The sequence below is a fragment of the Rhinopithecus roxellana genome, chromosome 10 (assembly GCF_007565055.1).
Source record: "Rhinopithecus roxellana isolate Shanxi Qingling chromosome 10, ASM756505v1, whole genome shotgun sequence".
Classification (NCBI taxonomy): domain Eukaryota; kingdom Metazoa; phylum Chordata; class Mammalia; order Primates; family Cercopithecidae; genus Rhinopithecus; species Rhinopithecus roxellana.
The window spans coordinates 113,770,765-113,786,757 of NC_044558.1; the positions used below are offsets into that span (position 1 = coordinate 113,770,765).

Sequence of the window (15,993 nt, forward strand, 5' to 3'; positions counted from 1 at the left end):
TCTCTGTCAAGAGATTTCTACTTAGACTTATGTCTTCTGCAAATGGTTTACTGAAGGCTTATGGTATGCTCAGTGACCTGTATTGTTCTCAGACTAAAAACACATATATGACCTAAAATGCAAAGTCATCTTCAATTATGGTTAAATATCATCATCACCTCTACTAACCATTTATAAACCTTATAAACCCTTTTTGCACTTAACAATTTCTTATGTAGCCCCATAGAGCCCTCTTAGAAAGAACTTGAGCCCACAGAAAGGATGTAAGTTACTTAAGATCACAGTAAGAATTAGGTCTTTCTAAACCACAGAACCTACCTGGTCCTTTGAAGAAACCTAGGCAAGGTGGGCTTTTTAAAAATAATATCCAACATAAAGACAGAGTCTGGCAATAGGAGGTACTAAGCAAATATCTGTTGAATAAATAGATTTCAGAGTAACTCAAAAACATTCTGAGTCCATATGTGATTATAGAAGAAAACAAAGGAATGACCAAGAAATCAACGGAGAGGGCTGCTGGCTAAGAGCCACTGCTAGGGTCCAAGAAGACAGTAGAAGAGACCCCCTTCCCCCACTCCATACCATCACATTTGTTATTTCATCTAACCCTGACACTGGCCTTCTTACAGAGTAATTTTTCCCATTGTGTAGATGGGAAAAGTGAGAGCTAGAGTGGAGAAGTATGGATTCTGGCTACTCTAGATTTAGTATTCGGACAGGAACCAAGGACTTCTCCATGACTTCATGGCCATCTGGGCTATCCTTTAAAGCATCTGCTTAATCTTTCTCTTTTCTCCTTAGACTTGGTTGACAGGGGCAAGTGCAGTGCAGCAGGCCCTCTGTGGGACTTGCTGTAGCCTCACAATGCTAAGACTCCCATCCTACTTGTAGTGATCGCTATCTTGCCTTCCATCAAGACCATTCCAAAGAGCAGAGAGGGAAGATGAAGCCCTCAAAGACATCAAAGGGGATACTGGAGGTGCATGGACATAAGGAATTGTATGAGAATGTTGAGAGATAAAGATGAGTATGCCTTTTGAAATGGGGGCGGCAGATGTGCTAGATGATAAAGGATACCACTTCATATGGGATGGCTTTAATGGGACAAGACATGGGGAGGATCCCACTGTTCAGTGACATCCAGGCTCCTTGAAGCAGCTGCTTAAAATTGGAAATGAGAATGACATGAAGAGCCTTTTACCTACTCATCACAATCATGATGAACCACACATGATGATAGTGGCAACAGACTGAATGTTTACTCATAAACTCCCACCACCTCTTTCATAGCCACAAAAATTAGTTTCACAGGTTGGAATTCCATGTATTCAGGATGGGAGAAAATAAAGTATCAGAAAGCAGAAGCCAGTAAGACATCAACACTGCTGCTGAATTCACCTCTTGGGGCTATCAGAAGAGAAAGTTGCCCAGGATATAACTCTAAAAGCATTACAGCACAGACTAGATCCAGTATGCCACACGTTGTGATAAGACAGCTCAATCATTCCTGGCTCATACTTGGGAAAGCAAGTTATACAATCAAGAAACTGAAGCTGCAGTTGGAGAAAAATAGCACCCAGGAGAAGCTGAGCAGCCTCAGCCTAGACTCATAGCTGATGACAGCTTCATGATGCACACACAGCTCCAGCTCCTTTGCCCAGCCCCAGCTCTACTCTGTCCCATGCCCATGCCCTGCCACCCAAACAAGGTTAAACAAGTTAAACATTTCAAGGAAGAAAAAGTCTCCATCAATATTACAAGAGAAAAAAAAGTATTATGTTAAAACAACAACCAAACAAACTGTTCATCAGGAAGAAACCAGGTTATTCAGAATAGTGTTGTCTTTTAAAATAATAATACCAAAATTTGAAATGATTAAACTTTGTACAAGTTTAAAATTCTGTTCCTACCTTGTAACCACAATGGATTTCCAGCTCTTACTGTCAGCACCTTCAAGCTGTGGACCTCTGCTTTCTGCAAACTGCAATCTCTTACCAGTCTCTTCTAGTTGAACTGTCATCTTCTCATTTAATATCTCTAAATTATTCTTTGCTATCCGTAATTTCTCTGCAGCATCAGTTTCCTATCATTAAATGCTAATTAGTATTTTATGAGAAAACATAATACTGTTCTCATAGATTCAGTGTATTCAAAATTATCATTACAAATGGGGAAAAAAAAATAACCTGGGGCCTTAAATGCTGATTAAAATTTCAATAAATTCAACATTTTCCCTCCTTTAAAGCAGCAATATGGCCAATAATAATTAGAACAACAGATCATGAAAATGAGGTCAGAGAAATATATTTAGTTACTAGTGATTACTTTAAATTGGACATTTTGTTTCCCTGTAATATTTTTAGAAAAATGGGATAGTTTATACCTTTACGCATATAAGAGATTCTTTGTTTTGACTTCCTAATGCTTATGAGACCTAGCTATAAGCATAAAGTATGTGTAAGTAACGTGGATTATTTCTTTTTGTTGTTGTTGTTTGTTTGTTGGTTTGAGATGGAGTCTCGCTCTGTTGCCCAGGCTGTAGTGTAGTGGTGCGATCTCGGCTCACTGCAACCTCCGCCTCCCGGGTTCAAGTGATTCTCCTGCCTCAGCCTCCTGAGTAGCTGGGATTACAGGCACGCCAACATGCCCAGCTAATTTCTGCATTTTTAGTAGAGACCAGGTTTCACTATATTGGTCAGGCTGGTCTCAAATTCCTGACCTTGTGATCTGCCCACCTCAGCCTCCCAAAGTGTAGATTATTTCTATTATTAAACATCCACATTCCAAGCACGTATCATTTGGTCTCTTAATACATTCTGATAATATTCTAACTAGTTTTAAAATATTAATTTTTAACTTCTTCACTAGATCTTCCATATAAATAACAATATCTATATATTTTGCTGAATAAACAAAATAAATCTTACTGTTTAACAAGGCAGTTTCATATACTCCTTACTATAAATTGGCCTAAATCATGTGCACAAACATTAACTAAATTCCACAGAGCTCTGTGAGATAGATACACTTAATATTCCCAAGTTTACAGATGAAAATTTTACAGAGGAAACTGAGGAATAGAGAAGGGATAACAAGCTGGCCCTAGTTCCCATGACTAACAAATAATAGAGCTAGAAATTGAATCTAGGCTGAGTAATGTCTATATTATAGTGCCTCTAAACTTATTAACTTTTATTATCAATGTTTTTCATGGTGGAATGTGATGACAGCAGGCATAGAAACACAATTCCTCAATCTCTTAATATCCACCTTGAATAGGCATTCTCATCAAGGATCTACTTTCAGTTTTTCCAAGAGGTATTAAGTAAAATAAAAATCAATAATTATAATCAGTCATAAAAGTCATACTTTTTTAAGTTCTTTACGAAGCTTTTCATTTTCAGCAATAATTTTTTCTGTGCCTTTGGTCTTGGATTCATAGTGCATGCTCAACTGATGCCCAAAATGAGCTTTAAGTTTTTCTAATTCAGCCTAAAAACAAACAAAATAAAAACTGTACATTATCAAAACAAGGAAATGAAAGATAATCTCATAAACTCACAAATCTTACTTCAAAGTAGTTTTAGAAACCATATTTGATATGATTACAAATTACAGTCTTCATTTGAATATTAGTCAGAACAGAAGTTCCCAATGTTGGCTACAAATTAGAATAAATTGATGACTTAAAATAGTAACAACAACAAACATACCTGTGTCAGGACCCACCCTAAAATAATTAAATCAATTTCAGGGATGGGAGCTTGGGCATCTGTATTTTTAAAAAGAAACACAGCTAATTAATCTATGCTGTCAGAAAAGTATTGGTCTTCAAATAACAAGAAAGATCAGGTGGACCTACTCTATAACCCTTAGCCTTGCCTCTCATAAGTTTTTTTCTATGTGTATAAAATCTGTACTGTATTCATTAAAGCCATTTTATATAGTAATGAGCATATTTGAAATTTTCCTAAATAGTAACAAATTAAAACAGTAAAATATTCCCCTAAAAAGATCACATTAAAAAAATTACCTTCAATTTTTCATTTTCTTGCTCAATATTAGCCATTTTTTCACTAGTCAATATTCCTGATGCTTTTTTCAACTGTTCATTTTCTCTCTGGACTTTTTCAACTACTTTTTTCATTAAACCAATGGTTTTTTCCAGTTCTGGGATTGTCTTTCCACTTCTACCAGACTAGGAAAGAATATGTTAAATCTTTAATTTAATCAAATATTTGAGAGAGTATAATACAAAGCACCAACAATAAAACAGGCTCATTATACTCAATATTAATAATTCCTAATATCTGAAGTCAAAACTGTGTTAATTCAATTCATCCTTAAAACATTGCTATGAGATAGGAATTATAATTTCCATTTTAAATACAAGAAAACCAAGACTAAGGAAATTTGACACTCCTAAAATCATTCAGCTAATAAGTAACATCTTATATAGTCTAGTCTTGATGTCTTATCAAAATGATTAAGTGTAAATATTCTATTTAGCTAATGTTCTCTCCAGTATATCAGTTTTTCTTCATATGAAATAAACCACACAAGAGAAATTGTGTCTTTAAAGAGCTCACGAGTAATTACATTTTAATTGCAACATAATAGAGGCAATTTTCTCTAAGAAATGCTATTGCTTAGAGATTCAATTTCTGTTTAATATAAATAGAAGAGATATCTGAAATAAAAAACTTCACATAAATATATCAACAGAGATGAGTCATCAATAAGTTTAACTGCTTATCATTTAAAATAAAAATAATTCTTAACAGTTTAGTCAAACAGTATGCTTAATTTTTTTTTGCATTTTAATCATCCATGACTAATTCTGAAATATAAACTTTTACATCATTTCAGTATGTACTTTCATAATTAACTTAGATAGAAAAGGTCAAAGTAACACATATTTTCATTGATGAAAAAAATGTTGCTGTCAGCAAGATACTGTTTTGAATATTTTTCCTTTTTTTTTTTTTTTTTAAGATGGAGTCTCGCTCTGTCGCACAGGCTAGAGTACGGTTGTGCGACCACGGCTCACTATAACCTCTGCCTGCCAGGTTCAAGCAATTCTCCTGCCTCAACCTCCTGAGTAGCTGAGATTACAGGCATGAGCCACCACACCCAGCTAATTTTCATATTTTTAGTAGAGATAGGGTTTCACCATGTTGGCCAGGCTGGTCTTGAACTCCTGACTTCCAGTGATCCGCCCACCTTGACCTCCCAAATTGCTGGGATTATAGGAGTGAGCCAACGCCCCCGGCCTATTCTGAATATTTTTCTAATAACACATAATATTTTCACTGAATCCATCATATATTTAATATTACTACCAGAATCTGCATTATGATTGCTTCCATTTATGACCACAGCAACATGAAATCAACAGGAGTTTAAGTCTTTGGCCTTGACTTCATAAGCAACATTTATTCATTATATAAGGTGAATACAAGATAACATAGGGAGAAAATTACAAGAACACAAAAAAAGAGGAGGAGGAACAAAGTACTTATAAAATATTATACCAAGAAGGTGGGAAGACATCATAAGAAATGGTTACAAAATGGCAGCACTGGACCAAGAACCAGTTAGCAGTCACCTCCATAAACAAAAGGATTCCTGGAAGTTAAATGTTTTCAAGGTGTGGAGGCATATTCAATAAAAAGAGAGATGATACAGATGATAAAATACATTAATTTGAGACACATAGAAATGCTTACTGTTTCATATTACAGATGCAGAATAAAAACTGAAACACGGCCGGGCGCGGTGGCTCAAGCCTGTAATCCCAGCACTTTGGGAGGCCGAGACGGGCGGATCACGAGGTCAGGAGATCAAGACCATCCTGGCTAACATGGTGAAACCCCGTCTCTACTAAAAACTACAAAAAAAAAAAAAAAAAAAAAAAAAAAAAAAAAAACTAGCCGGGCGAGGTGGCGGGCGCCTGTAGTCCCAGCTACTCGGGAGGCTGAGGCAGGAGAATGGCGTAAACCCGGGAGGCGGAGCTTGCAGTGAGCTGAGATCTGGCCACTGCACTCCAGCCCGGGCGACAGAGCGAGACTCTGTCTCAAAAACAAAACAAAACAAAAAAAACAAAAAAAAACCTGAAACACAGGGCACTTGTAAAGGCATATCAGTACTGTTACAACATATCTAAACTTTTCATTTGTGGCTTATCACTGCTGAAACCGTAACAAATGTGTGGTAAATTCTCACATACCCCTCTAACATGGCCAAGTTTCCGCTCAACTTCTGCTTTTTCTTTCTTAAGAAATTCACACATTTCCTTCAAATCTCTGACTTGATTCTGAAAGACAATAAGCAAACACCTAATAATTTAACATAGCTACAGCCACTGAAAAGAAAAGGCAAACAATTCATGTGAATCATCAATCTCTTCAACTGTATAGCCAAACCAAATAACTGGGTCTCTATACTAACGAAGATTTTGAACCAAATTGTTAAATTAATACAAGAATACTGTGTATATGAAATTTCGAGGTATTTCTCACATTATTGCCTGATGCAATAATACAAATTTAGAATTCTGATTTTAACTCTCCCATATATTGCACATGTAGATCCTTATCCAAGTGTACAGAGCAAAAGGCAAATGAACATCTAACATTGGTTCTATCAATGTAAAAACCCAAATAAGAAGCAGTACCAAAAAAAAAAAAAAAAGAAAAAAAGTGTAAAAAGTTGGCAGATTAGTGCCCTGAAATAAATAAATAAATAAATAAATAAATAAATAAATAAATAAATAAATGAATGAAGTGTGAGAAGCAAGACATAGCTTAACTATATCATTATCAGTAGAATTAACAGATTGCTAACATTCTGGATTAGAAAACAGAACTGAAGCAATTAGCTAGCCAAGAGCAAAAAAGATTCCCATAAATAGGGTAAGACCTGGAAAACCAAAGATTAAAAAATCATTATTAATATCAGAATAAAGTAAAATTTCTAAAATAAATTATTCTCATATATTACATTGTGATAATTTTTAATGAAATATACCACGTATCTTCCCATCTTAGGACATCTGAACTTGCTATTTCTGTTGTCTGTAATTCTTTTTCTAGTATCTTTATGACCCACTTCTTTACTTCCCCTTAGCTCTCTGTTCATACATCATCTTAATAAGGAAGACCTCCCTTACTACCCTATTATATTTCACCCCTTCCCTCTCCCCATACTCTTTACAGCAATCATGCTTTATTTCTCTCTTTAGCACTAACATTAGATGACATACTATTCAGTGACTTGTTTATTGTCAGTCTTCTCCACTAGAACGTAAGTTCTATGAGTGTAAGGAATTTTTTGACTGTTGTTTCCCAGAATCTGGAGGAGTGTTTCATACAAAGTAGGTTTTCAACAAATAAAGGTTAAAGAGTAAATATATAAAGTATACCACCACCATGATATTTTAGGAATATGCACTTTTGACTTCTTAACAAGCTAATAAAAGTAAACATAACAACTAAGGAAGGAGTTTTAGGCATTAGATTTCCTAACTATAATACAAAACATTAAATTCACCTTTAATCTTGGCAAATCTTTATTTGCTTGTTCAAGCTGAAATTTCAGTTCAATATTTTCAGACGACAACTTCAAGTTTTCCTTCTGAAGCTCCTGTTCTCTCTGACAATGATCATCTGACTCTATTCCGGAAATCTTCAGTGAAGTGAAATTAGGAATATTTTTAAAGTTTAATAGATAAAAGCCATAAAAGACATACTGGATAAGAAAATACTGTCAAAAGGTAACTTTTTTTCCTCAAAAGAATATGAGAAAATCAGAGGGTTCTAGAGAAAGCCAAAAATAAATAAGTTAGAATATAAAACTTGCAGAACAAAAGGTAATATGGTTTAATTACAATGGAAGGAAAGTCAAGTTTGACTTAATAATGTCCACACATATAATGCCTTCATGTATCATTTCATAATGGTTAAACTGATTTATGGTGGTTTCACTAGTCCAAAATAAAGCACGATTGTTATCTAACCGCTATGGGTTGAACTGTGTTCCCCTTACCCTCCATATTTTTATATTAAAGTCATAATTTCCAGTACCTCAGAATGTGACTTTATTTGGAGACTGGGTCTTTATAGAGGTATTCAAGTTAAAATGAAATTTTAGGGTAAACCCTATTCGACTATGACTGATATCCTTATGAAAAGGGAAAATTTGGGGATTTAGACACAGAGATATATACAGAAGGAAGATGATATAAAGAAACAGGGAAAAAAAGATAGCCATTTACAATCCAAGGAGAGAGGCTTGGGAAAGATCTTTCCCTTGAATTGTTCAGAGGAAATCAACCCTGCTGATGTCTTGATTTTGGACTTCTAGGTCTCCAGAACCAAGACCATAAATTTCTACTGTTTAAGCCACCAAATCTGTAGTAGTCTGTTACAGCCACCTTAGCAAATGAATACACTAGGCTACAAAAGAACTGCCTTAATTTTCTCCTCCTTCGGAAAGCTTTCCTTCATTTTTTGAGCTAAAGTAATGGTTCCCTCCTTTGAAAACCATTAATATTATATCTGCATTTCTTCTGACCTGTATCTACAGTGGGTTATTATTTATGTTCACTGTTACTTCTCATTCTAAACTTTATTTTTTAAAACTGTGCTTAATTATATTTTTCTATGCATTTTTTCTATAAATTAGAATACCACCTACCTCACAGGACTGTTATAAGCATCATAGGAAAGAATTTTTTTAAAGTATTCAGCACAACTTTTGTTTTTTTCTCCTTTCTTTATTGGCTTGATGGGCTGTAGAGTCAGTTACTCTATCGACATTATGGGTCTTAAAATATATTATTAAAAAGTATCTGTTATACATGACTTTATAACATCTTTTAGACCTAGTGACTGCATGTGTCCATCTGATTTTTGTTTAAGGAGATGTGTGTGCATATGCACATATGAAGTAGCAAAAAAAGGAGACAAACATTTTTGTTGATGTATGTAAATCACAAGAATACATTTCCACTTAGTAAGAAAGCTCAAGTATACATTCAAATGCTACCACTATTAGGTTAATACTAGGCAAATTCTACCACTTCACAAGGTTGTCAGTTTTTACATTTTATAAATGAAGGCATTAGACAGGATAACTTTTAAGGTTATTTCAGACATGGACATCTGTAATTTCCTGTCCCTGAGCTCTTCTGTCTCCCAAACTTCCTCTCTTCTGTGGTACCTATTTGATTCAGCAGATGATAAACACCTATGAATTTCACCGATTGGTAGATATAAAATATATTAAATATTACAGTAGAGGGTAATTCTATTTGATGAAGATCTCACATGAGGATATTTTTAACACATTTCTCACTAAAATATGATGCAGTTACTATTAGTGATTATGGATCATTTTTCCCTTGTATTTTGAAATAAGAAAACTAGAGGTATTAGTTGATATTGTCCAAATCTGAAAAATAAATTCTAATGAAACTCTCTCTTGTAAACAGAATTACTGTATAATGACCTTCATGAGACTTCCAAACTCTTACAGAAGAACAATCTGGTTAAAAGCCATAAACTGCTTAAAATCAAATTCTTAGTGGCTAGGAGTTAGAAGTCTCAAATTCTTATTTATTGGCACGTGAAAAAAAGTATTATGAATTAAAACACCTTCAACCATTTTCTCTTAACATATAGATATTTAATTTTAGTTGAGGTTTTCATGACTTAGGTGACTGGAATATCTGAGGTCGACAGTATAAAGAAAAAAACGACAGATTCTATGAACAAACTTTTCTTATTCTGTATCTCAATGTAAGCTAACCAAAAGTAGTATGTACATAAAAAGTTCATAAACTGTTGAGTTAGACTAATATTCTGCAAAGTGCTTTTTGTTTTTGTTTGAGACAGAGTCTTGTTCTGTTGCCCAGGCCCGGGTAGAGTGGCACAATCTTAGCTCACGATAACCTCAAACTCCTGGGCTCAAGTGATCCGCCCACCTCTGCCTCCCGAGTACCTAGGACTACAGGTGTGCACAATCACACCAGTTAATTGTTTTTTGTTTTTTGTTTTGGTAGAGATGTAGAGATGAGGTCTCTCAAGGCTGGTCTTCGACTCCTGGCCTCAAGTGCTCCTGCTGCCTTGGCCTCTCAAAGTGCTGGGATTGCAGGCATGAACCACTTTGCCCAGCCTATGTGAAAAATACACTTAGGCACAGAGCCTAACACCATTTATCATTATCATTATTATTATTTTAGAGACAGGGTCTCACTCTGTTGCCCAGGCTGGAGTGCAATAAGGGCAATGTAACATCGAACTCCTGGGCTCAAATGATCCTCCCACTTCAGCCTCCTGAATAGCTAGGACTACAAATGTGTTCCACCACATCTGTCTACATTTTTTGTAGAGACAGGGTCTGCCCAAGCTGATCCCAAACTCTTGGCTTCAAGCAATTTTCCTGCCTCTGCCTCCCAAAGTGATTACAGGAGTAAGCCACAGCATCCTGCCTAAGCCTAACACAATATAGACAGCAACACATGTAAGTTTCCTTTTCTCATTATAACAAAAGTATCTGTTATAAAACCTGGGGAAAAAAAAAAAAAAAAAAAAAAAGCCAGGGAAGGAACTTGCTATGTATCTTAGGACGTCGCACAACACTGTAACAAAATTTATTGATATAATTCACTGCAGTGAAATCTTACTTCTAAATATAGCCTGATGAATTAGAAGTTTCTAAGACAAAACAATCACCTCTAAAGTGCCTTATTTTTGCTATTCATTTATCTAATATAACACTAAGTGAACACCAATTGTAAAAAAAAAAAAAAAAGCACTAAATTAGAAAATGCATATTCACTAATTTTTGTAGGAACTAGTCAAAAGTTAGAGCTTAAGATAAAGTTTACTAATAGTTAATACTTTTTCTAAATCTTACACACTTTCCCATTTGCACTATATATGTATGCAAGCTACTTACTAAGAAAATTCAGTTAACAAAGAAATAAAGGACAGCCATGTATCCAAACCAAGGATGCGTCCTTTCTTGGCTGGATGGATGCATCAGTTTCATCACCTGCCTGTGTATCACCCTCAGCACAAGTGAGCCACAGCATCAGCAACTGTCACATAATCACAGTCCTCCACAGCAGATTCTAGAGGTCCATGTAGTTGTTGTGACTCACATCTTCAGCGATGTGTCTCTTTCCTTTCTCACTCTTGCCTATCTTATTCTCTTCCTCATTTTTATGTTCCTGTTTATCATTTTGACAACATTCTTGATTAATTTTACCAACCTTAGGATCATGGTTCATTTTCAAAAAAGGAGTTAAAATCTGCCAATTTACCATTTGTTGAGGTAAATTGACTTTATTTATTGTTCGGTCTTGACTCTCATTTATTTAATTCAATAGGATCTACAATATGTTCTAATTTGTATTTTTCATCATTACTGTAATACTATAAAATACTTTTAGGTACCCAATTATGTAAGTCATCCTTGGCACCTAGTCTTTTCCCATTTTTAATTCTGAGTGTTGCCATGATGTTTTTTGGTTCTGAACAAAGTGTTTCTTTTGTGAAAAATATTATGCCTTTGTATTTATTAATAATGGTAACAAGGATAAAACACATAGTTGTGTCACACACCTGATTCTGCTTAGGGTGGAAGAATGAAGACACATGAAAAGAAAAAAGAAACAAAAATAATACACTAAATATTAAAACAAAATCCAACAAACAATTCTACATTAATGAGTAATGAGTTTTTATAAGCTTAAAATATACCATAAATATTTCAATGAAAACAGTCTTGGAACATGTTTTCCTATTTAACCGTATACTGCTGCTACAGAAAAATACATAATAACTACACATTTAAAATTCCTAGAAATCATTTATGAGTTTTATGAAAAGCTTATGAATCTAATTTTACTGTTATTATGTTAAAAAGGATTAAATAAATTATTACACATCACTATCTGGCAAAAATAAAAGTTGAATTTACTGTATTACTATTAATGAGAAAGATGTAATGCTTTTGGCCGATTAAGAAAGAAGTTGATTTCACTTTTATGCATTTAAACATGGAAAAAAGAAAAAAAACAATAAAAGATATACACTTACTGAAGGCCTAGAGTATGTATCCTTTGAAAGCTGTTTTTCCAAAGCATGAAGTTTTTCTTGGAGGTATCTGTTTTGTAAATGTAAATCTTCTACAACAGAATCTCGAGGAAGAGCTTGGTGGGCCCTATGAACAGTAATCAGAGATTCTTTACTGTTCACATTTCAACTTTTTTCTGTTGTACTATATAAAAATACAAGTATTCACATTTCAACTTTTCTCTGTTGTACTACATAAAAACACAAGACAGAAAAGTTCAGTGTGTTTATTAACGCTACATTTATTTTAAATTCTTCAAACCTTCTAAACTTTACAACAAATAAATTAGGATACCGCAATTAGTATTATAAAATAATCCTCTACAGAGCAATCACTGAAGGGCATCTTTAAATGATGAGTCAAAAAGTATATTTTGATTTACTGAAATACATTAACATTTTTAAAGAACATGCATCTATTTATATGGAATTACATAAGGTAGTTAAACTAAAATACTTACTATTTTAAAACATTATATAATAATTGCATAATATCCATGGTCTTCTCAAGAAGCTCAAGGATCTAAAAAGACTCTTACTGATTTCAGATAAAAATTTAACACTTCAAGTCTAAAAACATCCACCTGGCCTACAAGACCCTCCATGGTTTGGCACCTCCACATCTATCCAACCTTACTGTCCAGGAGTCTACCTTTACTTAGGTAAATACAAATCCACTCCTACCCATACATAAAACATTTACTCTTGCCTCTTATCTCTGCTAGGGTTCTCCTCCTTGAAATGCCCCTCCTCTTTAATATCTAGATGATTCATAAAATTTAGAAATTCAAACTAGAGTTCAGAGAGAAGACAAATTCAATCTTTTCTATAAAGTATCCTCCAATTACTTCAGTCCACATGAACTCACATTATTAGAGGGAAAAAAAAAAGAACCTCTAAAAGTAATAGCAGATTTCAAAATTAAAATGATTTGATCCTTTGTAAAACCTGCAAAGAAGAATAAAAGTGTTTTGTTTTGAATGTATGTTTAGACAAAGAAAAACATGGAGGGAAATATCTACTGCTGGAACAAGACAGTAACTATAAACAGATGTCAAGAGAAAGAAAAATTCCTCAATAATTTGTTTTTTCCCTATCAAGGAAACTTCTAAAATATTTTTGAGAAACAGTAACTTAGAAGGAAAAGGAAAGAATGTGGATTAGAAGCTCATGAGAGTGTTCCTTTAAATAAGTTCAACTTCATATGTTCACATCACATCCATAATGACACAATAGTAAACAGACATTAACAAAGACTAATTAATGGTAATTTTTAAAGATAAATAGAAAAATGTGTATTTACAAAGGGTAAATATTGTCATATCCAAATGTTGCAGGTAGATACCAGCCCTTTACAAAGATCAGTAATATGATCACAGATCATTTGTAAATGTAAAGAAGAAGAAATAGCAAATTATGTAAAACCAACCTAAGTTTACCTTGGAAGAAATGAGTGAAACAGAAGATTAAATAATTTTAGCTGTTGTTAGGAGAAAATTAAAAAGTTTTCAACGTTAACACTATTTTATTTTGCTTTTCACGACCATGACTACATCAGAAGATATAACTTTGCAAAACACACACACACACAAATCTTAAAAGGCTCTGCTAAGAAATGACATGGGGTGATGCAGGGCAGGGGCGCCTGGTTCCAGGTACAACGAGTAAATACATTCAATCTTCTCTCTCCTAAATGCATGGGGCAACCATTTGAGGACTTTGCAAAGGAGTAGAAGGCAGATTACAATGGAATACCAGAATTTAAAGCAGCAGCAAACAGGTGATGAATTTACCTTTTCTTTTATTCTGTTACTGCCTGCCCTGAAGACAACATTATTTGAAACCTGAAGATGGGTATCTGCACTGATGGAGAGAACTCCAGGTAAACCTTTTAATTCTAGCTCAAGTAAAGAGAAAGGGAATGTTTTAACACTCAGAGGGAATATGAAAACACCTCATCTTTTTTTTTTCTTCTATCTATTCTTTTATGCCCCAACCCTTAAGCCATTCCATAGCAGTGGTAATAAAGGCTCCAATGGGAACTCACAGAAGCTAATATTTTTTGGAAGGGAAATCTCCAGTTGGTAGAGCTATGATACTAAGACGGTAAGGTGAAAGTAGTTTAGTAGTCTTTTTCTTCCTCTTTCTACCCTCCTCTTGCTTGCTTGGCTGCAGAAGTGTGCAACTCCTGAAATACACAGCATCCCTGGGTAACTAAAGCCCCAAATGGAAATCCCCAGGGAAACAAAGTATCAGAGATTTGGCAAAGAGGGAGGAGCTCAAGGAAGTCCCCCTATAAAATTATTTATGAACTTCTGGGCTCACTCTTGAGCTGCAAATGTATAGATTGATTCTAATCAGAATACCAGAGTTTCTAAGAACTGTACTAATAGTACATAGCTCACATAAAAGACCACCAATTGGGAGGTACACAGGCAGGACAGATCTGAAAAGTACTGTAAAGGCTTTGAAAACTGGAACCACAGCCCACAGAAATGAGGTTGGAACTTGTGGCCTGAACCTAATTAGACCAATTGCATGCTAAAACAAAAGTATCTACATTTTTCCATAGAATTTAAACAAGAACCAGAGTCTCATAATAGTCAAAAGATCAAAAATACAATCCAAAATAATGTGTCATATGAAGAACCAGGACTATCTCAATTCACACGGGAAAAGACAACATAACCCAAGCTTAAGACAACACACATTTATTATTTCAATTTCTAAGGGTCAACCAGTTTTTCTTCATTATAATGGGTAGCACATTTCCACACAACAGCTTACCTCATATACAATATATCATTTTCTAAGTCAAGATTTCTCTTTTTTAATTCTTCTAATTCTTTTTCTGACTCCAAAGCTCGTACTCCCAAAACTTGATCAACAGTCATGCCAGTTGTTTTTAGTTTCCTCTGCAAAGTAAGTTTCTCTTTATCAGCTCTGTGGAATTTAACACAGAATCATGAAATATACCATTCAGTGTTTGGCTTTTCAATTACGTACTCATTAATAAACCCATATACAATAATTGTATCATCCTGTATTTGTCATAAGCTAATTTATAACAAGATCACAGGAAAATCCATCTATAATGGCTACAATATATTTAAAACACATTTTAAAGAAAATAAAAAGTAAATCATAGACAATAAATGATCACTTAAACTAGACCATTTCTCATATTATCAACTATGATAAAGCTATATAATTTCCAGGTCACTAAAGGATTTTACTCATAATTGGTTTTATAATGATATTTAAACTCACTTGGCAAAAAGATCCTTCAAAGTATTCAACTGCTTTGTTAAAGTAAAGACTTCCCCCTCTTTCTCTTTTAACTTGTTTCGAATTCCTTCTATTTTGGCTTGCCATTTTTTACCTTCTTCCCACCTAATTAATTCTTCTTTAGCATTCTGTAACAATAACGAAGGAGGTATGAAAATTACGTCTTATTTTAAATTTTCTTTAAGATTTCTCAATTATAATTAACCTAGAAAAACTGTAAACTACTATTTCCTAGAGAATATGTAAATATGTTCTTTTTGATATACAGGTTGAGCATCCCTTACGAAATGCTTGGAACTAGTAGTGTTTTGGAATTTGGATTTTTTTTTTTTTTTTTTTTTAGATTTTTGGAATATTTGCATATACATAATGAGATATCTTAGGGATAGGTCCCAAGTCCAAACACAAAATTCACTTATGTTTCATATACACCTTCTACATATAGCTTGGAGGTAGTATCATACAATATTTTTAATAATTTTGTACGTGAAACAAAGTTTTGACTGCATTTTGACTGTGACTCATCATATGAGGTCACGTAAGAATTTTCCACTTGTGGCAT

At 34.2% G+C, this 15,993-nt stretch overlaps 1 protein-coding gene across 2 annotated transcripts in view; it reads right to left on the reverse strand.

Moving 5' to 3' along the window:
• CEP290 (centrosomal protein 290) overlaps nt 1-15,993 on the reverse strand; it is a 92,287-nt gene that overhangs the window by 7,884 nt on the left and 68,410 nt on the right. For both annotated transcript variants that reach the window (XM_010371487.2, XM_030938857.1), the window contains 8 exons: nt 15,414-15,559; nt 14,931-15,086; nt 12,108-12,231; nt 7,552-7,686; nt 6,230-6,316; nt 4,034-4,198; nt 3,370-3,492; nt 1,911-2,083 (listed from right to left, as the gene is read on the reverse strand). In XM_010371487.2, coding sequence (XP_010369789.1) covers nt 1,911-2,083; nt 3,370-3,492; nt 4,034-4,198; nt 6,230-6,316; nt 7,552-7,686; nt 12,108-12,231; nt 14,931-15,086; nt 15,414-15,559 — 1,109 coding nt within the window. The remainder of the gene's footprint in view (nt 1-1,910; nt 2,084-3,369; nt 3,493-4,033; nt 4,199-6,229; nt 6,317-7,551; nt 7,687-12,107; nt 12,232-14,930; nt 15,087-15,413; nt 15,560-15,993) is intronic.